The sequence below is a fragment of the Dipodomys merriami genome, unplaced genomic scaffold (assembly GCF_024711535.1).
Source record: "Dipodomys merriami isolate MVZ:Mamm:240054 unplaced genomic scaffold, mDipMer1.0.p SCAF_14, whole genome shotgun sequence".
Classification (NCBI taxonomy): domain Eukaryota; kingdom Metazoa; phylum Chordata; class Mammalia; order Rodentia; family Heteromyidae; genus Dipodomys; species Dipodomys merriami.
Genome location: NW_027202715.1, coordinates 41,276,422 through 41,303,567, shown reverse-complemented (window position 1 = coordinate 41,303,567; position 27,146 = coordinate 41,276,422). Strand labels below are relative to the sequence as shown.

General features: G+C 40.8%; 1 protein-coding gene across 1 annotated transcript in view; it reads right to left on the bottom strand.

Annotated features, from left to right (window-relative positions):
* Positions 1-27,146, bottom strand: part of LOC138826212 (ATP-binding cassette sub-family C member 2-like) — a 53,189-nt gene that overhangs the window by 17,556 nt on the left and 8,487 nt on the right. The window contains exons 3-19 of the mRNA XM_070021391.1: positions 26,717-26,842; positions 23,682-23,816; positions 23,366-23,473; positions 22,760-22,815; positions 21,199-21,430; positions 18,065-18,228; positions 16,628-16,805; positions 15,832-16,086; positions 14,708-14,773; positions 11,493-11,630; positions 10,848-10,994; positions 8,202-8,286; positions 7,362-7,428; positions 6,502-6,628; positions 3,961-4,137; positions 2,770-2,937; positions 1,225-1,405 (exon numbers count right to left, since the gene is read on the bottom strand). Of these exons, the coding sequence (XP_069877492.1) occupies positions 1,225-1,405; positions 2,770-2,937; positions 3,961-4,137; positions 6,502-6,628; positions 7,362-7,428; positions 8,202-8,286; positions 10,848-10,994; positions 11,493-11,630; positions 14,708-14,773; positions 15,832-16,086; positions 16,628-16,805; positions 18,065-18,228; positions 21,199-21,430; positions 22,760-22,815; positions 23,366-23,473; positions 23,682-23,816; positions 26,717-26,842 (2,410 nt within the window). The remainder of the gene's footprint in view (positions 1-1,224; positions 1,406-2,769; positions 2,938-3,960; positions 4,138-6,501; positions 6,629-7,361; positions 7,429-8,201; positions 8,287-10,847; positions 10,995-11,492; positions 11,631-14,707; positions 14,774-15,831; positions 16,087-16,627; positions 16,806-18,064; positions 18,229-21,198; positions 21,431-22,759; positions 22,816-23,365; positions 23,474-23,681; positions 23,817-26,716; positions 26,843-27,146) is intronic.

Sequence of the window (27,146 nt, the reverse complement as noted above, 5' to 3'; positions counted from 1 at the left end):
GTTACCTATTCCCTGAAAATCTCCATTAACAAGGCATGCCTCTACCTCACGTAGTCAGAGGATAGCTCAGTCAGCATCTATTAACTGCCTGAGGTGACCATAATTGTAGCAAATAAGATGACAAAAAAACAAACTGGAAAAAAAAAAACTGGGAGCTGGGCACTGGTGCCTCCTAACTACTTAGGAGGCTGAGATCTGAGGTTCAAATCCAGCCTAGGCAGGAAAGTCCATGAGACTCTTATCTCCAGTTAACCACCAATAAGCCACCACTGTGGCTCAAAGTGGTGAGCACTAGCCTTGAACAAAAGAGCTCAGGGACAGCACCCAGGCCCCGAATTCAAGCCCCATGACCAAAACAAACAAACAAAAAAACCACCAAAAACATCGGGCTGCGATGTGGTTTAGTGATAGAGTGATGCCTAGTATGCATGAAACCATGGGTTTGATTCCTCAGTACCACATACACAGAAAAAGCCAGAAGTGATGCTGTCACTCAAGTGCTGAGCCTCAAGTGGTAGAGTGCTAGCCTTGAGCAAAAGCTCAGGGACAGTGCCCAGACACTGAGTTCAAGCCCCAGGACTGGCAAAAACAAAAACAAAAACAAACAAACAAACCCCCTAGGGAATGAGATGCCTATAGAGGGCTCTGTTAGCCTGATATTTTCCTGGCTTCCAGGAGTATATTAATTGAAGAAACTAAGTAGTCTTCCAATGTTTCCACTGCAGTTTGTGTAGATTACCATGAAAACAATTGCATTATAATACCATTGTTTTGCTTTCTCATTAGGTTGTAAATTACTTTTGATAGAGGTCACCACACAGGTGTGTGGGGCTGTGCACATGCCCAAGGAGGAGTGTAAAAGGCCCCCATCACACCTCTGGCCAACACTCTGGCACTGTGCAGCAGGCTGTTGAAGGCTGTTGAACATACAGTGCTCCTGAACAAGGCTGAGAGATTTCCTAGTGCCAGGTATTTTTAGGAAATCTCTGTCTAATCATTAGCTGACCACCACATCACCACATCACTTCAGTGGCCACACATGACAAAAAACAGACTTAAGAGAATTAATTCTGGAAACAGATTTTCAATTTCTGATTGTTTACAGCAAAACAGAACTAAATTCACTTCTAAATCTAGCTCATTAGAAACAAACAGTTCAGAGGTAGACAACACTTTTCTGCAATGCCCCAAATGCTAGCCTGTTCCAGATCCTCTTATATATACCTGTGGCCTCTTCTTCAGGATTCAAACGTTTCATGAAAAGCTTCTGGTTCTTAGCAAACACTCCTTTATTGGCTATCAGAGTGTTATAAGATCCTTTTTCCAAGATGGTACCATTTTCTAGAACCACAATCTCATCCACTTGGGGAAGAAAGTGAATGCTATGTGTAACCAGAAGTCGAGTCTGTAAAAATAACATTAAGTTGTTCTGATTATCCTGCATCCACCATTTTCCCCAGATACTTCTAAAAAGGCTTAAAGCAGATATGTCAATTTATGCTGGGGTTTCCTTCAAAATATGGCTCAGATTTCTTTATTTATTATACTTCTTCTTTCCTTCCCAGCACTTCATTTATTAATTTTTTTTTGTGCCAGTCCTGGGGCTTGAACTCAGGGGCCTGGGTGCTGTCCCTGAACTTTTTTGGCTCAAGACTAGCACTCTACCACTTGAGCCTCAGCACCACTTCTGGCCTTTTCTGAGGTAAGAGTCTCACTGACTTTCCTGCCTGGGCTGGCTTCGAACTGTGACCCTCAGATCTCAGCCTCCTGGGTAGCTAAAATTACAGGTGTAAGCCACCAGTGCCCACCTTCAGGACCTCATCTTAAAACATTATCCATGGATTTATTTAGTTATTTTCCAACAAGGACAATGAGGTTTTACCCTACCCACATTATTCTTCATGTCCCTTTTTTAGAAAAAGGTTGAGCTAAGGAAAGTCTCTGGAGATTAATGCTAATCATTATAAAAAGCTAACTAACTGGCTAATTGCCCCTTTCCACTGCTAGCTTTTCACTTACCAGCTGACCAACTGGGCAGCCCAGAAGGTTCAAAGCCAGCCGAAGCAGGAAAGTATGTGAGACTTTTATCTCCAATTAACCACCAGAAAACCAGAAGTGGTGCTGTGGCTCAAATGGTAGAGTGCTCACCATGAGCTGAAGAGCTCAGGAACAGCACCCTGGCCCAGAGTTCAAGCTTCATGACTGACAAAAAAAAAAAGAAGAAGAGAGAGAAAGAGAAAGAAAGAAAGAAAGAAAGAAAGAAAGAAAGAAAGAAAGAAAGAAAGAAAGAAAGAAAGGAAGAAAGAAAGAAAGGAAGAAAGAAAGAAAGGAAGAAAGGAAGAAAGGAAGGAAGGAAGAAAGGAAGGAAGGAAGGAAGGAAGGAAGGAAGGAAGGAAGGAAGGAAGGAAGGAAGGAAGGAAGGAAGAAAAAAGGAAAAGAAAACATAAAGGCAACACTGCCAGCACCTGCTCAAAGGTACTTTTTTATTCATAATCAATCATCATAAGAAGCTCAATGTCAGAGCCACAAATTAGCCAATTACAGCCTAAGCCATGACCTCAAGATGGGAGCCTTCATGGGATAGTCTCCAAGGGAAACAGCCTGACATTGTATCTCCTCAGGAGCCAGGGGAAAGAGAAAAATAAGAAAATCTGCGTCAGGATGACAAGTGCTCAATAACTGCTCAGGGAGATGGGTGTGAGTCCTACCTCCTTACACTCATTGGAGGGACTGTGATGAAGACAGCTTCATCACTAAATGATTTCTTACCTTGCCATGCAAAAGGCCATTGGGACCCAAGACCTTATCGAAAATATGTTTTCCTACATGAGCATCCACAGCTGACAGAGGATCGTCAAGAATATAGATGTCTGAATTTTGATAGACAGCTCTGGCCAGGCTGATCCGTTGCTTCTGACCACCACTGAGATTTATACCCTGAAGAAGAAAACAATTTCTATTAAAATATTCCTTAATCCCACCTCTAGAGTTTTTTTTGGGGGGGGGGGGCAGTCGTGGGGCCTGAACTCTGGGCCTGGGCGCTGTCCCTCAGCTCTTCAGCTCAAGGCTAGCGCTCTACCACTTGAGCCACAGTGCCACTTCTGGCTTTTTTCTGTTTGCTTACGTGGTGCTGAGGAATCGAACCCAGGGCCTCATGCATGCAAGGCAAGCGCTCTACCACTGAGCCACCTTCCCAACCCTTCCACCTCTAGAGTTTAATATGGAAGTGTAACAAGGGTAAATTTGCCTTGATAAAATATCAGAGAATTTTAAAAAATCTCATAAATTTCTTTATATCAAAAATAAGTTTGATTCAAAGCCTAATAATATAAGGTATGCCCAATTTAACCATTTACTATCCTATCCTTTACATAGCTAATATTTTTGCTGCTTCCCTCTCCATGATGGTGTAGGGCTATGCCAAGGTTTTCTCTACTTTGCAGTTAAACTGGTGTCTGTCACACAGTACTTGTTCAATAATGTAGGCTGAATTAGTGAACAAAATCACTCTAGAATTGTGTCTTCATTTGTCTTCCAGCATCTCAAGATCCTTGTCTCCTAAAGGTTGCTACATTCATTTTTAATACGGAAGAAGGATGAAGTTTTTCTAAATACATATAGTAATCAGCAGTTTCTAAGTAAACTGTGCTATATTTATATAATGATGCAACGTAGTTATTAATCTATTTTTAAAAGATATTTAAAAACACAAGTCAACCGTGGGCCAGTGACAGCCTCTCAGGCTCTTTGCTGTTACTTCTGATTCAGGTTACACAGTTCCTGTATTTGTCTTCAGGTACTAAGTTGCAAAGTTCTGAGTCATTTACACAAAATATCATAACCAGTACAAACACTTTTTTGATGTTTGTTCTAAACCTGAGTACCAGAGTTGGCTAACTATGTTCCCCTGAGTACTTTCTCATGTCTTCACCCTTCAGTGCCTCTTTGTGTCCCAAGTACCTTCTCTCCAATTTCAGCCATGTCTCCTCCAGGCAATATTTCCAAGTCTGGGAGGAGAGCACAGGCCTTCAGAACTTGATTGTATCTTACTTCATTGAACTCAGATCCAAAAAGGATGTTGTCCTTTATGGTGCCATTCTGAATCCAGGACTGCTGAGGGACATAGGCTGTAGTGCCCTAGGTAGAAAAGAATCATACCACACAACAATGGGACCTCCAGAAATGAAGAGTGACAGATGAGATGGCAGAAAAAGGGAGGGACAAATAGATCTTAGGTTTGAAAAGCTATGTGTCAGGTTGCTTAAGCATCTGATATTTCTTAATGTGCTTATTAACTAACCAGGAAGAATCAATCCCCTATTCACCATTAGTACCCCCATCCTCACTTTATATCATTTTCTTGCCATTATCCTGAAAACCAGAAGGAGAATGTGCTACTAGATGATGTTTTTCATCAAACCCAATGAGTTTACTGTGACTTCAACAGTGTTAACACTTTCACAACATGTTATAAATCATTAGGCAGCAAATTCTAGGAGGTTGGAATCAGGACACCAAGAGCTACACAAAGCAAATTCAACGAGAGAGAGAGAGACTGTCATATACATGTATTTAAGAAAGAACTCAAAGCCACGTGCTTTTGGCTCATGCCTGTAATCCAAGCTACTCAGGATAGTAGCTACTGAGATGTGAGGATGGTGTTTTCAAGCCCAGATAGAAAAGTTTGTGAGACTCTTATCTCCAATTAACCATTGGAAAGCCAGAAGTGGAGCTGCTATGACCCAAAGTGGTAGAGTGCTATCCTGGAGCAAAGGAGCTTAGAGATAGAGTCCAGACCATAAGTTTAAGCCCATGACTGACAAAAAAGAAAAAGAAAAGAGAAAGAAAAAACTCAGTTATGAGTTGGCGTCAGAAAGCTTTCCAAGAGTTATACAAAGTTAAATCTGCTGTCTTTTCTTATGTGTTTTTAAAGTGCAAATTAGCTCCTTAGAGATTAGCAAATAGTGAAGAAGATAATTACAATGTGGAAGAGATGTTTCTTAAGATTTTGCTGAACAAATCAACATAAAGTAATATAAGGCAACCCTTTTCTTTATAAAGATAGCTGAGGGCTGGGAAGGTGGCTCAGTGATAGAGTGCTTGCCTTGCATGCATGAGGCCCTGAGTTCAATTCCTCAGCACCACATAAGCAGAAAAAGGTGGAAGTAGCACTGTGGCTTAAGTGGTAGAGCACTAGCTTTGAGCTGAAGAGCTCAGGGACAGCGCCCAGACCCAGAGTTCAGGCACCACAACTAACAAAAAAAAAAAAAGATAACTGAAGTGGTAGAGTATCTGTTAAACAAGTTCAAACCCAGTACTGCCAAGAAAGAAAGAAAGTCTTAGCAATTTATAAATATCTTTTTTTTAAAGCGGGGAATGTGACTTAAAGGTAGAGTGCTTGCCTCACATGCATGAAGCCCTGGGTTTGATTCCTCAGTACCACATAAACAGAAAAAGCTGGAAGCATCACTGTGACTCAAAAGGTAGAGTGCTAGCCTTGAGTAAAAGAAGTTCAGAGACAGTGCCCAGGACCTGAGTTCAAGCCCCAGCAATGGCAAAAAAAAAAAAAAAAGCTGAAAATCTATAGACTAGCCTCTTTTGGTGCAAGTAGTTGTAGCTGAATTAACAACTCAAAAGAACCTATATTTTCCTCTAAATTTATCTCTCTGGAGATCAGAGGGATGAAGATGCCATGAAAATGTTTTTCTCTTGTGTTAAAAAACAAATAACAAGTGATTCATAAAGAAGTCAACATCTTACATCAGGCCTTTGTATTAGAAGTCTAACCCTTAAAGGAGGAAGTAAGAAACCCAGGCCTAGTTGCAAATACCACTATTCAATTTATAACACCACTGTTGGTATTGTTATAACTATGGTCATGGTTGGTACTATTTTCGTTGGTACTCTCATTATAAGGTTTTTTTTGTTTGTTTATTTGTTTTTGTGCCAGATCTGGAGCTTGAACTCAGGGCTTAGGCACTATCCATGAGCTTTTTTGCTCTTGAGTCACAGTTCCACTTCCAATTTTTGGTGGTTAATCAGAAATGAGTCTCATGAACTTTCCTGCCCAGATCTCAGTCTCCTGAGTAGCTAGGATTACAGGGGTGAGCCCTGATGCCTAGCTAAAGTTAAGTTTTTACTTTCAGTTGTTGTAATCTTGTTATTGCAGAGTGCAAAGTTTCCAGAAACACATAAATAGACTTAGCAGCAAAGCCTATACTTTGAAAATAGCATCTGTAGTTAATACTTCTTACATTTTAGTATATAAGAATAGTATGTAAAAATCATCTGACGAGCTCAATAAAATACAGATTTTTAGTTCCTACCCATGAAATCTGACTATTTAAGCTTGATTATATAGGATGGGGCAGAGAAGCTATAGGTCACAATGCCACCAGGTATCTTCAAGGGTTTGTCTACTAACATCTTATCCCAAATTAGGAAATGGCACTAAGTGGTCCATACTTGAACGTCAGAAGTCTTATTGGTTTTCCCTTTTACCTTGATAGTGATATGACCATGGATATGTTCCATTTCTCCCAGCATGGCTGACATCAAGGAGGATTTCCCAGAGCCAACGGTGCCCACCACAGCCACCAACTGGCCTGGCATAATGTCCAGGTTCACACTGAAAGACAGACATGTTTGTGAAGGAAATGAAGATGGGGTTTTCAAGAGTAGCTCAAGTTATTTCTCTGATTTTCTAAGACAATAGGGTGTACTAGGTGTGGAGAAAGGAAGACATAGCCTGCTCAGGCTCTGAGTATGCTCTGTGATGTGCCCAGGGGATATGTAGGTGTCCCATTACACACAGTGTTCAAGAGGCATCCTGTGTGCAGCAGCGTGGCAAGAGAGGCCTGGCTTAGATCAACACACCTGTCAAATGGAAGAGGGGCCTATGTGATGGGGCTTACAGATGGGTTATTTTGATGTGAAACTCCAAATCTGAAACTGCATTTTAGAGAGGCAGCTCCCATTGTTCAATCTTGGGAGAAAAGCCAGATCTCAAAGTTCTTAATACTATGAATGAATAAATTTAGTGAATGGATTGCTTAGTGAATGAAAAGTTGTAGGCTGATTCTATGACTTGAAAGGAAGAAAGAAGAGTGACAAATATAACCACTGGGGACAGAGGCATAGAATTTTTGCTCTCAGCTCATCCTTCTGGATCTAGCCTACGTGTGTGCATACACACACACACACACACACACACACACACACACACACACACACACACACACACACACACACAGAGTTTGTTTTCCCAGGTGTTCTTTTACAAGGAATTCTCTCAGAACAGTACAGGCAACCAGAATCCTAAAGACAGAATCCAAAAGCAGGATGTTATGAAGGCAACTCACTCTCGGACTGAAGCTTCCAAGTTTCGGTCCCAGGTAAAGGTGGCCTCTGAAAACTGTACTGCTTTGTCTGTTGAAAAAAAAAATCCCCTCTTTTAGTCACATGTAGATTCCTACATGTCAGCTCTTCTTCAACCTGCATATGTCTTGACTTCCTTTGTTCCCCCCTAAGATCACATCTGCTACGTGCTGCTCCTACACTAACAGAGGACAAATGAAAGGTCTGAGACTAGAACTAGCCTGCATATAAAGTCATTTTTAATCCAGAACTCCTAAACTAGTAGTCAGGATTTCTGCTTACAGGTGTCTGAAGTACATCCCTCTGTTATCTAATCTGTATGAATCCTCCCTCCTGGATTCATCATTTCTGCTTTTTAGAACCTTTGTCGTATTCCTCTAATACTCAGAAAAGCTGACACAGCTTTGCTTAGCAAGCTTGATAAGTAATTTGTTCTAGGTGAACACACAACTTAAGCTAAACTTATTATATAAGCATAGATGCAAGACTAATCCCCTAGCTCCTCACCCCTCTTTTTTTTTTTTGCCAGTCCTGGGGCCTGAACTCAGAGCCTGGGTACTGTCCCTGAGCCTCTTTGTGCTCAAGGCTAGCTCTCTACCACTTGAGCCACAGTGCCACTTCTGGCTTTTTCTGAGTAGTTTATTGGAGATAAGAGTCTCACAGGGACTGTTCTGCCTGGGTTGGCTTACAACTTCAATCCTCAGATCTCAGGCTCCTGAGTAGCTGGGATTACAGGCATGAACCACTGGCACCTGGCTAATATATCAAAATCCTGATGCCATCACTATAAATCTTTTTGGGAAGCAACTTCCAAATTTGTTTACCAAAATTGGAGACACGTCGAATGGCAGATGTGTCCAAGTCATCTCCCCCAAAGTACTTCTCTAGCCGATCTATAGAAACACTGGCCTGGAGAAGAAAACAAAGTATCTCAAGAACAAAAGAAAAATCCAGAAACAAACACAAATGGGGGAAGGATTTTTGTCTCTGTCATCATCCATGGTTTGCCATTGCCACAATTGAAACTCCAGACCCCTACCAGACTCAAACACACAGCCCTGAAGCCAACCCAGCCGGCATAGACACCATTTCAGGCCTTCACAAAACTCAACAAGTTCAACTCTACTGATATTTCTCTTTAGTTTTGGGCTCTATTACCACAAGCCACGCCATGACTTTTTATAAGACAAACTCTCAATTTTTACCCACTTCTAGTAACTGAGCTCTTTTGTATTCTTATTAGATGGACTCCATGCCTTGAAGACATATCCAGTGTTCTAACTGGGATACTACAGGAATTGGCCAACGCTTAAGCTACAGTTTACATAAGTGTTGCCAGAACACCCTCTGCCCCTAGAACATGAGAACCTAAGAGATTTCTAAGGAGCTTCTAAAGGATGGTTTTCACTGGCTTTCCCATCTCCCAGGGAAGCTGTCTTCAGATGGTTTCTTGTAGCCAACCAGTCTCTGATGATGTATTAGGGCTTTCCACCTGTCCCTTCCCTAGACTGTAAAACTATTAGCTGTGCCATGGATCAGTTCCTCAGAAACAGAGTACTCTGATACCTGGGCTGTTCCATCACCTTACTCCTTTTGGTTCAAGAATGTAGGGCACTGTCACCTTTTCTGACCTTGCTTTTACTATCTATGTAACAAATTATTTAAAAAGAGCATATTGTTTTTTCTTCCCTCCCTCCCTCCTTTTCTTGCCTGCTTTCTTTTTCTTTTCTTTTCTTTCTCTTTCCTTCCTTCCTTCCTTCCTTTCTTCTTTCTTTCTTTCTTTCTTTCTTTCTTTCTTTCTTTCTTTCTTTCTTTCTTTCTTTCTCTCTCTCTCTCTCTCTCTCTCTCTCTCTCTCTCTCTCTCTCTCTCTCTCTCTCTCTCTCTCTTTCTTTCTTTCTTTCTTTCTTTCTTTCTTTCTTTTTCTTTCTTTCCTTCTGCTGGTCCTGGGCTTCAACTCACAGCCTGGGCACTGTCGCTGAGCTTTTGTGCTCAAGGCAAATGTGCTACCAATTTGAGCCACAGTACCATTTTAGTCTTTTTCATAATTAATTGGAGGTAAGACCCTCCTGGGTTTGTCTGCCTGGCTGGCTTTGAACCATGATCCTCAGACCTCAGCCTCCTAAGTAGCTAGGAATACAGGCATGAGCCACTGGCTCCCAACAACATCTTCCTTCCTTCCTTCCTTCCTTCCTTCCTTCCTTCCTTCCTTCCTTCCTTCCTTCCTTCCTTCCTTCCTTCCTTTCTTCCTTCCTTCCTTCCTTCCTTCCTTCCTTCCTGCCTGCCTGCCTGCCTGCCTGCCTGCCTGCCTTCCTGCCTTCCTACCTTCCTTCCTCTTTTTCTTTATTCTCTCTTTCTCTTTCTTTCTTGCTTGCTTGTCAGTTGTGGGGCTTGAACTAAGGGCCTGGTAGCTGTCCCTGAGTTTCTTTTGCTCAAGGATATCACTCTACCACTTGAGTCACAGCACCACTTTTGGCTTTTTCTGTTTATATGGTACTGAGGAATCAAACCCACGGCTTTATCCATGCAACTCAAGCACTCTACCACTAAGCCATATTCCTAGCCCTCCCTGAGCTCTTTTTTGCTCAAGGCTAGCACTCTACTGCTTTGAGCCACAGCTCCACTTCTGGTATTTAGTTAATTGGAGATAAAAGTTTCTTGAGGCCTTTTTTGCTTTTTTGCCTTTTTTGGCTTCGAACCATGATCCTCACTCTCAGCCTCCTGATTAGCTACGATTTTTGGTGTGAGCCACTGGTGCCTGGCAATATATGGTTTCTTTATTGACCAAAGGAGTGAACCTTCCTATGGCTAGAGCTGTCTCAATCTAGCCATCTCTAGAATAAATGCAGGTTACCCTTCCCCTCTCTGCGACGCTCCACTACATCATTCTGGCCTTTCACCAGTCTGTCCTGTTTTGTGAACTTCTCCTGAGGTCTGCTCTATGGTTTGTCTCAGTGACTATGCTCAGTTTGCAGAACCCAGACATTTCCTCTGGTCCATCCAAGGCTTTCTGAGCTCACTTTCTGACAGCTTAAGGTTCCCAAGTTTACTGCCACATGGGTTTATGCAAAAAGAGTGTTCTTTTCTTCCCTTTGTTTAATATTTGCCTAGTATTATAATCAACACTTTGAGAGTCTTAAAAAACTGTGGGAGAAACTGAGCTCAGGAAAGGGCTTAGAAATGTTCTCAACACAAGAACTAATTCTAACCATCTCATTAAATGCTTTTACAAAATTGGACCCCTGTGAGGTAGATGAAGTTTGCAAGAATATTTTCAGTTTATAGTCAGATAAACTGGGCTCAAAGAGCTTGTGGTGTTACTAAGATCAAACCATTGGTCTCCAGAGACCCAACAGAACTCTCTCATCAAAAGTTCACTAGCAAAAGTGAGACACGGTATATAATAAGGCAGTCATTCTGGACTGAGGCTTTTAGCCAGAGCTAAGAAGTAGGCAATGGAGTTCCCATGTACCTGGAGCATGGACGAGATCAACATGGGAAGCATAGTCAGGGGAAAGCGCAGGATATTAAAAAGGGTGATGGAGGTGAAGGCCTTTTCTGCATCCAAAATATTGTTGCTATCCACCAGTACGTAAACAGAGAATGTGATCACACACACCTGCAAAGAGCAAGGTCATGAGCAATTTATTACCAAAAGTATACACATAGCCTTCTGCTAAGTTTTAGGAACATTATGTACCAGAGTTTGGAGGAACAATAGAAATTTTCCAACCTCCTCATGTGGCTGATGCTCAAGATGACAAAGTCAATTAATGGATTGCTAGAACCGGAGTTCATGTCTTCTGGCTCCTTCTACTACAGATCAACCAAAGAAGTTCTACCATGCAAATGGCAGATACTACATTCTCGGAGACCATATTCATTCTGAACATCCTGAAAGCTTGTTCTTGGCTACTGCACCACTAAGCTGTATATGAGGGTAGAACTCGAGTTGGGATCACAAACTTGGGGTAATGACATACGAGTCTGAAGAGTGGGGATAAGTTACCTGGATATTCAGATCAGGCCTACATAAATACCTTAAATAAATACAGTAAATATGGAAGCTGGCCAACATTCAAAAACAACACAGTGCATTGACTGCTCTGCTACTCACCAGGACTGGAGCTAATTGTAAGAGGAATATCATTATACTCTGTAGCTGACCAAAGGTCAGCAGATTTTTGAGCTCTTTCTTCCGAATGTTGGAAACCTGGTCTTTAAATGAAGGTTCCCAAGCAAAGTATTTCAGGATCTAAAAGATTAGAAAAGAGCACATCTCATATTGTTGCTCAGAGAGCATCTCAGGCACACCCATTCCACCCATGTTTTAAGGATATGTTTTCCAGAATGTGGGGGGATGGTAGTAGATACCCAGGCTATCAGGAATGGTGACTGGTACCTTGTATCTGTTTACAACCTGCTATATATAAAACATTCTACATACATTGTCTTAATATTTATAGTAAATTGTCCTGTTTGACTAGCCAAAAGGCATTACCAGGATACTGGGCTGTATGTATTAAAATCTGGAAAGTTCTGGGCAAACCAATATGAGTCTCTCTACTTGCATAAAGTTATTGTCTCTATTTTAAAAAATGAAGAAATATGTTGAGAGAAGCTAAGTAACTTCCTCCAACTCACCAGACTAGCAAGTGGCTGAAATTCAAAACCAGAGCTTTCCTTTAATTTTTCCACATTAAGAAACAGAGATAGTTGGGTGCTGGTGGCTCACACTGTAATCGTAGGTACTCAGGAGGCTGAGATCTGAGAATCACAGGTTGAAGCCAGCTGGGGTAGGAAAGCCTGAGACTCTTAACTCCAATTAACCACCAGAAAACCAGAAGTGGTGCTGAGATTCAAAGTGGTAGAGTGTTACTCTTGAGCAAAAGTCTCAGGGACAGCTCCCAGGCCTTAAGTTCAAGTCCCACAACTGACCAAAAGAAAGAAAATGAGTATCCAGAGGTGTGAGTTGAGAAATGTCAGGAAGGTAAAAAGGATCTCTGTTTTACTTTCAAGAAACTTACTGAAATATTAAAAATCCACTCATTAATTTTAAAGTAAAGAACTTAGTGGTCATTTTTTTTCTAAGTCCTACTCCTGGGGCTTGAATGCAGGGCCTGGGCACTATCCCTGAGCTTTTTTTGCTCAAGAGTAGCACTCCACTACTTGAGCCACAGCTTTATTTCTAGCTTTTTCTTTTTTTTAATGGTTAATTGGAGATAAGAATCTCACAGACTTTTCTGCTTGGTCTGGCTTAGAACCACAATTTTCAGATCAGCCTCCTGAGTAGCTAGGATTATAGTCATGAGCCATCACTGCCCAGTTTGGTCATCTTTTAAAGTATCATCATCATCATTATTTGAAGTTTTTTGTTTTTTGTTTTTTTGTTTTTGTTTTTTTTGGCAGTATTGGACTTTAAACGCAGGGCTTCTCTTTTTTTTTTTTTTTTTTTTTTTTTTTTTTGGCAGTACTGGAGTTTGAATACAAGGCCTCACACTTGTTAGGCAAGCACTCTATGATTTGAGCCACATTCCTAGCTTGAAATTCAAGGATGTTTTATTTTAAAATCTGGGAAGGGGCTTGGAAGGTGGCTCAGTGGTAGAGTGCTTGCCTTGCATTCATGAGGCCCTGGGTTCCATTCCTCAGTATCACATAAGCAGAAAAAGCCGGAAGTGGCGCTGTGGCTCAACTGGTAGAGCGCTAGCCTTGAGCTGAAGAGCTGAGGGACAGTGCCCAGGCCCAGAGTTCAAGCCCAAAACCGACAAAAACAAACAAACAAAAAATAAAAACTGGGAAGTAGCAGGAAAGAGGCTTGCCTAGAAGAAGGCATGCAGGATAAAGAGGAACATATTTTGCCTTTCCTCTACAAACTTCACTTTTGTAAACTAATAGTTAATCAATATGATTTCATTTAAAAAAATCTAATCTATATAATCAATACAGAGGAGTAACTGCATTGAAATATTAAAAATTCCAGCCTTTTGGAACACCTAATGAAAAAATATATCTAGGCAGTGATCATAAAATTCATACAACTCTGGTTGTTTTTTTTGTTTTGTTTTTTGTTTTGTTTTGTTTTGTTTTGTTTTTGGTCGGTCATGGGGCTTGAACTCTGGGCCTGAGCGCTGTCCCTCAGCTCTTCAGCTCAAGGCGAGCACTCTACCACTTGAGCTACAGCGCCACTTCCGGTTTTCTGGTGGTTTATTGGAGATAGGAGTCTCACGGTCTCTCCTGCCCGGGCTGGCTTTGAACCGCCATCCTCAGATCTCAGCCTCCTGAGTAGCTAGGATTACAGGCGTGAGCCACCAGTGCCCGGCTAACAACTCTGGTTTTTGACCTTGACTGCGTGTTAGAATTATATAGAAACTTAAAAAAAAGGATACCTAGACCCTACACTCAGAAGGTCATTCAAAATGTATTTTTTCCATGTTTACATCTTTTACTCTCAGCTTTCCCCTTAGAGCCACTCAGAGTACAGCCTCAATCCCATAGTTTTACAAATGTCAGAGTGACTGCCATGTGTTGGTAGAGTCATAAAGCACTGTTCTAGCTGTACGACTAGTCCAGGCTGACAATACTTAGACTCACTGAAAGTCATTATTGTTGTTTGAAAACACTAGGCCCTTCTTTAAAGTAACCTCCTCCCCAAAATAAAAAAAGTCTGACTCTAATGAAGCCTCCAGATCTAACCACCATTTTACAGGATGTACAGGAAACAAGACAAATAATTTATCTTTCAATATGATAGGGGTTGTAGATTAAAAACAATATCCACTAAATGCTATGTGTGGAAATTTTTTACATCATTTTAAAAATTAACCGTTTTAAAAGAAAAAATTGGTGAGATCATAGATTGGTTGTTAATATTTTAGGTGTGAAAGTGGTATTGTACTTATGTTAGAAAGGAAGTCTTTCTTTTAGATACACATACAAATATGAATGAAATGGTAAGATATCTGAGATTTGCTTTAAAACAGTCTGTAGCTGTGAAGTGAGCATATAGATGAAACTAGTTAGGCTAATAATATCTGGGACAGGGTAATACATTCATTATAGGACTGTCCTTACTTCTGTGTATGCCTAAAATTTTTCTACATTAAAAGTTAAAAACGAAAAGAATCAAGCTATTTAGGATAAATAAATAGAAATTAAGGCTCGATAGAAGGTTGAGAAGGATAGAAGAGAAACAGAGAGCTCTTGGGTAGCTAGATCAGGAGTCATATTACACTTAGAAGGCCACGAAGCAACCTCTACTAGGGTTTGTTAAGGCCAAGACATCCACTGCTTCTGACAGTGCACACACAGGAGTGTTTCCACTTGGCTTCTTACCTTGATTCCACTGAGCATCTCATTCATGAGTTTTAAACGTTGGTCTTTATTTTTCATATTTTTGACCTGTCAGGAAAAAGCAAAACAAAAACAAAACATACTTCCATGGGAAAGGGTTCAAGTTTTTTGCAGATGCTAAGCCTTGGTGGGTACCTGTGGCTCTCAGTCAGAACTTGAGGTGTCCTGTGATGGCATTTGTTTCTCACCAACTCCTCCCTTTGTCTACTCTGCTTAAACCAATCTCATCTTCTTCTTATCCCTGGAGATGTCAAGCTTGTTTCTGCTCTTCAGTCTTTCGCTAACTATACTCTCTTCTTAGGTTTTTTTTCCTTGCAGTTCCCAAGACTAACACCTTCACAGTCATAATGTGTCATTCAGAGCTTAATTTAAATGCTCTCTTCACAGAGGAAGACTGCCAATAAAACACAACCGTCTACTCATTCGCATTTTATACTGAGGTCCATCTATAGTATTTCTCATGGTATGGTATTTTTCTTCTTTGCTTATTGCCTGCTTCTCCACCCCTAAGAACATAAGACCCATGAATACAGGAGCTTTGTCTAATTTGTTGTTGTGTTCTCAGAAAAAGTAAGATGTGCAATAAATATTTTAAAAACAATTATTTGTAAATAAATAAGTGCAAAGCAAGTCTAGATATCATATATACTGTTAAGCGCACCCAAACTATGAATCCTGGCTGTGCCAAGGGCTGTCTGTATGGAGTCCTATCACTGGCAGTAGCAGAGTGATTGCTAGGACTGAGTCAGAGATTTGGATCACTCACCAGCTCTGTGAGGCTGGTTAGTAGCACTATGATGGAGAGTCAAAATCAAATAAATAACTATTTTGAGGGCATCTCATCACAGCCAGTGGAAGAATATGTACCAGGTTTCTAGAGCAGCCCTTTCCTCTTCAACTAGGCTCTTCCCTTTAACATGAATGAAGATAAGAGCATGTGAGTCCTAAGAGTGGTCAAAAGCTGAAAAAGGGAAATGGAGAAAGCCAGGTATCTTTGGGATGACCGAAAGCCTTCTATCAGTTTTCCTTGCCAAACTTCCTAAGAATTAGTAGAGCAAGCATTTTAGATGCTTACAAAAGCATAGATTTCCAGGATGTTTCTTTACCTGAATATTTCTGTTCGTGGTAGCCAGTATTCCATTAACTGGGACTAGGAGAATCATCACTCCAACACCTGCGAAGACAGAAGGTCCCAACTCTCTCCACAGAAAGAAGATAGCCAAGCAAATCTGCAAAGCACTTGACCACACCAAGTGCATGTAATTGGTCACATCCATGAGCTTTTGGGCGTCTACAGACATCAGATTCACTGTTTCTCCGATGGTGTACTGTTTCCTAGCCAAGTTGGATAGGGTCAGTGCCTAAAGATAAAAGAGAGATTTGGACCCATTGGTAAGGCCAAGGATACTGAGGATAGATGGAGGAACTCTGGAAGTGAGAATACAATGGAAGGATAAGCTTCATTTGGACATAAGTTTTCCAAAAAACAAAAACAAAAACAAAACAAAACAAAAAACCCTGTGACTTCTTGCTTCCAAACATTACACACAGTGTTTTCTCATCATCAACAACTCTTTCGGCCTATTTATACCCATCCACATATTCCTCCCCCTGCAACTCTCATTTATCTTTTAGTTCTTAGATGTAACTTCTGAGAAAACTACTCTCACTTCCAATTTTGAAATAAATAATTCATCCTGTGTACATTTATAATATTTTATGCTTACCCCTTAATCACAATGAGCAATAATTTATTTTTCTATTTTCTACTAGATTTATACTTGGTGAGGACCAGGGTTACATTTGTCCAACTTATTACCTCCTTCTGTCTCTGTATCACTACATCTGGCAATGCTCATGCTAGGGGGATTTTCTTGGTGATACTTGACACATTCTGCTTACCTTCTTATATACAGAAGCCATGATGGTTGTCCGTACATTCATTCCCAGAATGAAACACAATTGAAAATAATACTGAAGGCAGAAAGTTTGAATGAGAGTCACAGCAAACAAGAGGATTGCACAAAGGTATCCAACCCATGGATATGTGTCTTTGTCACTTACAAAGGTGATGAGAAATCTGTCAAAGCAAAACCAAGTAAGTGATGCTCAACAGGCCTCCAAGATTTTAATTTTCTCATATAGCTGACTACCCTACTTTTACTGATAACAAATAGTACGGAACTTCCCAATGTCTTTGGGAGACTTGTGCTCTGGTCTTGTTAGGGTTCTTGGCAGGATTCTTTCTTTCACTTGGGGCAGCAAGAGATTACATTACTGAGCGACAGGCCTAGAAATCCCATAGCTCAGAAGGCTGAAGCAGGGCGGGGGGGGGGGGAGGGGGTTTGCAAGTGTAGTTGTGGAGATGGGAGGGCAGGGATGGTAAGGGAAAAACAAAGGAGGAGGAAACAATGCTTCATAAGAAATGTACTCATGGGCTGGGAAGGTGGCTCAGTGGTAGAGCGCATGCCTTGCATGCCTGAGGCCCTCGGTTCGATTCCTCAGCACCACATAAACAAAAAGAAAAAAAGCCAGAAGTGGTGCTGTGGCTCAAGTGGTAGAGCGCTAGCCTTATGCTGAAGAGCTGAGGGACAGTGCCCAGGCCCAGAGTTCAGGCCCCACGACCAGACCCCCCCCCCAAAAAAAAGAAATGTACTCATTATCTTGCTCATGTAGTTATAACCTCTCTGTACAGTATTTTCACAATAAAAAAACTTATTAATAATAAAAAAGAAGGCTGAGGCAGGAAGATGAAGAATTTGAGGCTAACCTGGGTTATGAAATGAGATTCTATCTCAAAATGCAAACAAAAGAATGAATAATGAAAGAAATGTTCTATGTAGCTACCATTGTAATGCTTTGGCCTTGTCTTGTCCATCCCTTAATAGAAGCAGCTGTGTGACACAAGTTGATTTATTTCTAGCCAATTAGGACATGTATCTAAGAATCATAAATTCAAGAGGCTTGCATGGTGGTACTTCCTTCCAGATAGAGGAAGGTTGCAAAGTCTTGTCATGATGAACCTAAACCTCTGAGGAGGGCTTTTGGGTATAGAGAGAGGCTCTTATCATAGAAGTTCTGTTTAACCAGAAAGAGGTTTAATGAGCATCTGGCTTCTATTAGAGGAGGGACACAGAAAAGAAAGAGGTTAAAGTATGTATCATCTCAGATCTCAAACACTGTCTCATACTCCTCATGAAGACAATACCGTAAGGTAGAAGAAAATTATAAGCATTTTTCAAAAGTGGGAATTTATGAAAACTCTTGCTTGTCTCCACAAGGGGCAAAAAGGAGGGTGGTAGAGGAGGCACTCAGGGACAACCATGACTGGGAACTCACTTTAGCAGCTGAGGATTCAGAAACAAGAGGATGTCATGCACTAGTTTTGCTATGAATGATTTCAGGATCACAATGTAGAAAGTTTTGAAGATGGCCTTTATAAGCCAGGACTTGGGAAAGTCTTTTGTGGCTTCAGACTTCTTTTTTTTCTTTTTAGATTCTTCCTGGGTACAGAAAAAAAAACAACAGTGTTCACAGAGTTGTGCAGAATAAAATTTGTTCATACCCTGAACAGCTCTAGAGTTCCAGAAGGGCCTGGAGGCCTGTTGCCTTCTTGTATAGATTTTCATTTTCTCTATACCTCCTTGTTGCTGTCTCTCTCCATTGTAATTGCTGCCATAATCTGTTTTGTATCAGAAAATAGTCAACTATGCTGGTAAGAATATCACATAAACCCAGGCATGGTGGTACACACTTGTGATACTCAGCACGTGGAAGGCTTAGGCAGAAGGACTGTAAGTTTGAGATCAGCCTGTTTTATATGGCAAGTTCATGAACTGCCTTGGTAAGATTACATCAAATAAACTAAGGTTAGGGATATTTTTCAGTGGTAGAACACTTGCCTAATACAAGCAAAGCTCTGAGTTGGATGCCTGGTATCTCTCTCACACTCACACACACACAAAGTATATGATATGCATGCACACACACAAAGTATATGATATGCATGCACACACACAAAGTATATGATATTCATGCACACACACACACACACACACACACACACACACACACACACACACACACAAAGTATATGACATCAAAACAGAGAACAGTCTCTGAGGGAAAAGCTGAGAGTAAAAGATGTAAATGGAAAAAGTACATTTTAAATGCCCAAAGCTTTTTTGTTTTTTCCATTTTCATAGTCATTGGAGGAGTTATAAGTTGAATTGTGTCCCCACTAAAACATAAGTTGAGTTGGGTGCTAGTGACTCATGTTTATAACCCTAGCTACTCAGGTGGCTGAGATCTGTGGATAATGGTTCAGAGCCAGCACAGGCAGGAAAGTCCATGTGGCTCTCATCTCCAGTTAACCACCAGAAAACTGGAAGTGGAGCTGTGGTTTAAAGTGGTAGAGTGCTAGCCTTGAGCTAAAGAGCTCAGGGACAGCACTCTGCTTCTCAGCTCAAGCCCTTTACCACTACCACCAACCACAAAAAAGTTGAAGTTTTAACCTTTAGTATCTTGGAATGTGCCCTAGGGAAAATAAGTCAAGGTCTTTAGGGTAGTCTGTACTCCAAATAACCAGTGTTCTCATAGAAGAGAAAAAAATGGGGAGAAGGTGGCCATGTGTCCTAGGCCACTAATACATGAACCACAAAAATTCATCTGCCAGCTTCTTTTTCCTATATTCTGGCATCCTCATGCCCCCAAATTCAGCTTTTAATCCTCAGCTTTCAAGTTTTTCTACTACTGACATCCTCTTGTAACTTTTCTCAGTGATCAGTCTTTCTTGCCTAGACAACTGCTAGCCTTCCCACAACTGTCCCTCTTGCCAACAATCCACTCTCTAGATGCAACTCAAGTCATCTCTCAAAAATATAAATCAATTCACACAACCATTCTTCTTGAAGCCTGACATTTCACTAGACTTCAAATAAAATCCAGTCACCTTATTATGGCCTCCAAGGATTCACATAGCGTAGTCATTGTCCAACTCTCTGAGCTCATCTCATCCCACACTCAACCTCTCTCCCCATGCTCCAGAGAGCTCCTTCCAGTCGTCTGGACATGCCCTACATACCCTCTTTCAGCCTCATATTCCTGCTCTCTCTGATTGGAACAGATCTCCCTCTGATTGTTCGTGAATGGATTGTTCTTATGATTTGGGTCTCATTCTACCACCATTTTTTTTTTGGTTGGTATTGGGACTTGAACTCAGGGCCTGGGCATTGTCCCTGAGTTTTTACACTCAAGGCTAGTGTTCTACCACTTTAAGCCACTGCTCTGCTTTCAGTTTTCTGGTGGTTAATTGGAGATAAGACTCTCCTTGAATCTCAGCCTCCTGAGTAGCGAGGATTACACATGTGAGCCACCGGTACTAGCCATACCACTATTTTTTAACAAATGAATCCTTACCAGTTACTCTGCCTTAAGCAGCACATTATTCTTTTTATTTTTTTGCCAGTCCTGGGGCTTGAACTCAGGGCCTGGGGTCTGTCCCTAAGTTTCTATGTGCTCAAAGCTAAAGCTCTATCACTTGAGCCACAGTGCCACTTCTGGCTTTTCCTGTTAATGTGGTACTGAGAAATCGAATCCAGGGTTTCATGCATGCTAGGCAAGCACCCTACCACTAAGCCACATTCCCAGCCTGCAACATTTCACTTTAAAGTCAATAAAATCTCTTTCTTCTTTTTTCTCTTGAGCCTAAGCAACCCTCCTACCTCAGCCTCCTGAGTAAATGGTACAACAGAAGTGTACAGCAGTGCCTTTCTTGTTTAATTTCTTTAACAAAGCATTTATTACTCTCAACATATGTATTAGATTAGTTTATTTTCTAGCTGTCTATAGATGGGCACTTACTTGACCAGGATTCTTCCTTATATCTACTTCCCAAAACAGTTTCAGACACACAGCTATAGTCAATAAATATTTTGCTAATGCTAACTTGCATCAAGATACAAACTCTAGTAATCCTGAGGTATTACTAAAATAATTATTGTTGTTATTATTTTGCCAATCCTGGGGCTTGAACTATGGTCCTGGGCACTATCCCTGAGCTTTTTCTCAAGGCTAGTGTTCACCTGCTTGAGCCAAAGTGCCACTTCCAGGTTTTCTAAGTATTTTATTGGACATAAGGAGTTTCACGGACTTTTCCTGCCTAGGCTGGCTTTGAATTGTGATCCTCAGATTTCAGCCTCCTGAGTAGTTAGGATTATAGGTGTGAGCTGCTAGAACCTGGCTTATTACTAAAATTATTTTATAATGGGAAATTTAAAATATACTCAAAAAGAGTATATTGTACACTCATGTATCCAACACTAAGGTATTACTAGTATCACAAATATAACTAATACTATAAAATGCATTGAACAGTATAAAGTACTGTAAAAATGTAAGATCAGAATCACTATGACATTGTTTCTTTCCTGAGACATAGAGCACACTCATATAAACATTTGTGGAAAAGTTACCAGGACAAGGACATCTTGACTTTGACTCTGGTTTTTGTCTAAGCCAGGTAGTGTGGCTCCAGATTTCCGCCGGGAATTCTGCTGCCGTCTTTGGAGGGCTCGCTTGGCCTTCTGTAGGTCTCTTGTCATGAATACTTCAAATTTGCTCACTACTGACTTGGTTTTAATATCTTCATCAACATCCCAAATATCTTCAAGTGTCAAAGGTTGCTTGTAACCTTTTAGAACCATGCTGGAATAAGAATGACCCACGTAGTAAGACACTGCTCTGCATCAAAGGCTTTCTCTTTGCTGCCTCTATCAAAACCTGCCTTCCAGATCTGGGATAGAAGGGCCTCTTCTGGACCTTTGAACTTGACAGAGGGATGGGAAGTACATGGGGATAATAAAATGTGTTAGAAGACAATAAGAAAAGGGAAGGAGGGCTATCCCTGTGGAATAATACCTGCAGCCTGTCTATACTCTTGCCTCTCCCAGAGTCTCCATGATGTCTTTAGAAAATGGATTAGGCCCGATAGCTGTTTCCAGCTCTCCAATTTGGAGTTTGAGAACATGGATAGAAAATAAATTACATTTTTATTTATGTAGCTTCTAACTGAACTCTATCATTTCCTTCTAATAAGAGCTCGGTATGATATCTTTGTCACCAGGAGAAGTCATAGATGTTTTCACAGCAAACTTATGCTCATCACTACTTTAAAATTTTGGTCCTTCCAGGAAGTAGCACTGTGACTCAAAGTGGCAGAGCACTAGTTTCAAGTGAAAAAGCTTAGGGACAGTGTCCAGGCCCTGAGTTCAAGCCCCATGACTGACAAAAAAATTATGGTCCTTATTCAACCTATCACTTACTTACCTTGCTACTTACTACATTAATTTAAGAGTACATGTATTATTATATCACAAATTCATTTTAAAATATTTTGGTAACTATATTTCAATGTATCTTATTTCCCTGATAGTCTTCATATCTTTTTTTCTTTTTCTCTTTTTTTTATTGTGAGAATACCATACAGAGGAGTTACAATTTCATGGGCAAGATAACAAGTACATTTCTTATCAAGCATTGTTGCCTCCTCTTTGTTTCCCCTTCCCTTCCCATACTCTCCCCACCTCCCCCCACCCGATCCTCCACCCCCACCAAAGTTGTAAAGTTCATTTTTCGACATAACGACTTGTACATATCTCTTTCATATTTAAAACATCATCTGAGAAGGAGCTCATGGTTTCACTAGCTTGCCAAAGGGGTCCATAGGTACAAAGGCCAAGAATACATATTGTAGACCCAGACCAGCTGCTTCATCCCTTTTCTACCAAGTATGTACCATACTGACTACCTCTACATTTCCCCTCTTCTCCTACTGCCTCTTTCCTTTTCTCCTGTGGAGTTCCCAGGCTCCCAAGAGCAATTATCTTCCATCCATTATGATCCTAATCTGGCCAATAAAGGAGCTAAATTAAACTGATTTACAGAATTGTATTTTAAAATTAACTTTTCCTTCACTTTCAGACTAGTGAGGAAGTAGAAATATGGAAAAAAACCCATACTCCAGGAGTTTCCTACCTGTCATACCAACTAAAGGTAATGCTACTCAGAAATGAAGCCGTGGATGAAGGATTCTGAAAGATACAAAACATTAAAAAGTAAATCAGTTGGAAACAGGACCTCTATGGGACTCTAAAACTTGAAACTGATTTTTCTAGATAACTATGCGGTGTTGAAAATTTGATATGATGCTAGAGTCAGTTGATCAATATAAGCTTATCTGAAGACCATAATCGAATAGAATAATACTCATACTTTCTAGATTGGATGTACACATTAGCCACCTGTGCTGAAGATTTAAGGGTAAATTCATGTTCAGTATAATATGCTTGTCATTATTTCTTTGTATATAAAATATTCGGCAATACAAGTTGAATATCCCTTATCTGAAATGCTTAGTATATCAGGAATTTCAGACTTTGAAAGTTTTTTTTTTTGCAATATGCACAGACTTTTTGAAAGTTTCAGATTTGAAGAATTTTGGATTTCAGACTTTCAGATAAGGAATGCTCAAGCTGTATGTATATTATTTGGGGAACAGAGGACTTCCATAACACTTAGATATCTCAAAGTTACATTTGTTAAGGATGAAGTAGTATATGAAATGGGCATATTTAGTCTCACATGTGATGAATCACTTGGTTCTGAACGGGCCGAAAGGATCAGGATCAGGATCTGGAATCCATAGGAGACGAAGTATAGGCAGGAATAGACCATATTAGACTTGCTGTCCTACAGGGGGAGGAGGTTGGAAAAAAATGAGTCTTTTATCCAAGTCTAAACAGTCCAAATGTATCAGTGCTTGTGATTAGAGACTGTTATCAACCCCCTCTCCTATGATACAATTCTATCCTGGAACTCAAATTACTTGATGCCCTTTGCTTTGACTTAGAAGTTGCCCAGAAGTACCTCCTCAAGTCACCTTCTCTTTCCTGCTTACCTGTATGAGTGCCCGGAGCATTGTCTGAAATTGGAAAGTACCACAAAGTATTGAGAGAATCCAGAAAAGGGACAGGTACCAAGAATTCTTCTGTATACACCACAGCCTACTGTGTTGGACCAGCAAAACCAGGATCTAGAAAGAAATCGACATGAAATTCTGAAGCACAGTGTCACTACTAACCAAGTAAAGGAGGGGAGGAAGGTGTCTGATGAAGTGAGAAGAGAGGAGCTCTGAAGGAGATTGTTGATATACATGAATGTCAAATTGTACATTTCCTCACTGATGCTATCTAACTCACTTCTTCCAGTGCTTCATCTCTATTCACCACCTTTGGTAGGAAGTTAGCCAAGAAACAAAAGGGTCAATGTGCATTTTTTTTGGGGGGGTCCGGTCATGGGGCCTGAACTCTGGGCCTGGGCGCTGTCCCTCAGCTCTTCAGCTCAAGGCTAGCACTCTACCACTTGAGCCACAGCACCACTTCCGGCTTTTTTCTTTTTGCGTATGTGGTGCTGGGGAATCGAACCCAGGGCCTCATGCATGCAAGGCAAGCGCTCTACCACTGAGCCACCTTCCCAGCCCTCAATGTGCATTTTAGAAGACTTACTTTGGAGCCGGGCACCAGTGGCTCACGCCTGTAATCCTAGCTACTCAGGAGGCTGAGATCTTAGGATCACGGTTCAAATCCAGTCAGGGCAAGAAAGCCAGTCCGGGAGAATCTTATCTCCAATAAACCACTAGAAGACCAGAAGTAGGGCTGTGGCTCAAGTGGTAAAGCACTCGCCTTGAGCTGAAGAGTGCAGAGACAGTGCCCAAGCCCAGAGTTCAAGCCCCACGACCGACCAAAAAAAAAAAAAAAGTTACTTTGGGAGTTATGAAAACTTTTCAAGACTCAATGAAAAGGCAGATTCTGATAAATATTTACCAGTTTTCCATGTCTTGATTTTGTAATATTGGGCTAATAAATTAATTCTGACAACACCAAACTTTGCCTTTTATCATCTCACTTACGTGCTATGTTGGTTTCCTAGATCAGGTGCTATGCTAGTAAACCAGTATTGGGGGGAATAAAACTGTGGCTTGCAATTTTCCTGGTATAAACATTTCTTGCTATGGTAGATTTTTAATTCCAACCTGTCACTAAATAAAGATCTGTATATGAACCAGGTCCAGTACACCACTGTCTACATCCTTCTGTGTTTATTCTATAATAGTAATAGCAAACAGAAATTCCCAGCGTAGACTTGGCAGGTTATGATATGAAGTGAAGGCAGGTCCAGGAGAGCAAAAGCCTTATTGCCATATACTGTAATGGACCAACTTCTACTCAGTTTCAGCAGACTATTGCTCTGTGAGTGTAGGTCTATAGCTGCAAGATGTTCTCTGATTTTTTTTCAAGAAATTTTGTTAATCTAAGTAAGTTTGGGGTAATCTTTTAAAATGATAGCAACTAATTGAATTGGTTTTTTTGGGGGAGGGGGGTCCGGTTGTGGGGCCTGAACTCTGGGCCTGGGCGCTGTCCCTCAGCTCTTCAGCTCAAGGCTAGAGCTCTACCACTTGAGCCACAGCACCACTTCCGGCTTTTTCTTTTTGCTTATGTGGTGGTGAGGAATCGAACCCAGGGCCTCAGGCATGCAAAGCAAGTGCTCTACCACTGAGCCACCTTCCCAGCCTAATTGAATTGTTTTTAAACACTATACAGGACCTCCAAAAATATGCTTGAAATCTTTGCTATTAAGCTATACAAATAATTCAGTGATGTTTGGTTAGTCACCAATCAATTTAAAATAATAGTTACAACATTAAAAATGTTGACATTACTGGGATTTAAAATCAGGGTCTTACACTTATTAGGCAAGTGTTTTACACTTGAGCCATACCTCCAACGCTTTTTGTTTTAGTTTATTTTTATATAGGGTCTCTTGCTTTTGCTACAGCCAGCCTCAGACCATGATCATCCTATCTACCTCCCATGTAGCTGAAATTACATGGATGACTCATTATGCCCAGCTTGGGGTTTTTTATTGTTTGTTTTGTTTTGGTTTGGTTTGGTTTGGTTTGGTTTGGTTTGGTTGGTTGGTTGTAGGGCTTGAACTCTGGGCTGGGTGCTGTACCTGAGCTCTTCAGCTCAAGATGAGCAGTCTACCACTTGAGCCACAGTGCCACTTGTGGTTTTCTAGTGGTTAATTGGAGATAAGAATCTCACAGACTTTCCTGCCTGGGCTGACTTTGAACCATGATCCTCAGATCTCAGCCTCCTGAATAGGTAGGATTATAGGCATGAGCCACCAGCACCTGGCCCCAGCTTGTTTTTTTTTTTTTTTTGGTCAGTCGTGGGGCTTGAACTCTGGGCCTGGGCGCTGTCCCTCAGCTCTTCAGCTTAAGGCGAGTGCTCTACCACTTGAGCCACAGTACCACTTCCGGTTTTCTGATGGTTTATTGGAGATAGGAGTCTCACAGTCTCTCCTGCCTGGGCTGGCTTTGAACCACGATCCTCAGATCTCAGCCTCCTGAGTAGCTAGGATTACAGGCGTGAGCCACCAGCACCTGGCCCCAGCTTGTTTTTGAGACAGGGTCTCACTAACTTTTTACATGGGTTGACCACAAACCCTGATCTTCATCTCTCTGCCTCCTGAATAGCTGAGATTATAAGAAAGAATGATTACACCTATCCTCCCTCCACTCCTTTTATATCATCACCCTTATATCTCATCTATGATCCTAAAAGCAGAGAAGGCTTTAAAAATTAGATGAAATCTAAGGTTTCATCCCATTACAACATTACAATCAAACTTTGCTTCCCTCTAAATCCTTGAGAAATATAGATAGAAAATGTTCTTTAATTTTTTAAACAATTTACTGTGTTTTTTGTTTATCTGGATAACTTTCTTAATGATCAATAAAAATGGTATCACCAAAAAAAAAGAGAAATATAGATAGAATTGGATGTAATTTTACCACATAAGCATACACTTCAGCTAGACGTCTGTAAGTAGACAGAAGATAAACATGGTGAAAGTGGTGATAGGCCTTACCCATGTGCACAGGTAGAGGATTGGATTTGTATATTTAACAGGAGGGATAGTGGCTTGTCCAGAGTCTTCTGTGAGTACAAAGGCCAGCTCTATAGCTGCTAGTATAATCAGAGACCCGACGAGTACCTGACAAGGAAAAAAGATGGTTGTTAAGCTCATGTCATTCTTTATAAGGCTCTGCTTTCCAGAAATGGATGGGGAAAATAGTATATAGAGATTCAAACCACACAATGAATATTTTGAAGTGAACAGACATAGAGTTCAAGTAAGAATTTAGTTCAAAATACATCTTGATGAATATTTTTAAGAAATGCTAAGTGTGAGGGCTGGACGTGGTGACTCCATTCTAAGGACAGAAAATGGTGCAAATGATAGTGTTGATTTTCAAGATTAGGTCATAAAAAGCAATGTAGTTTCTTTCTTTTTGTTT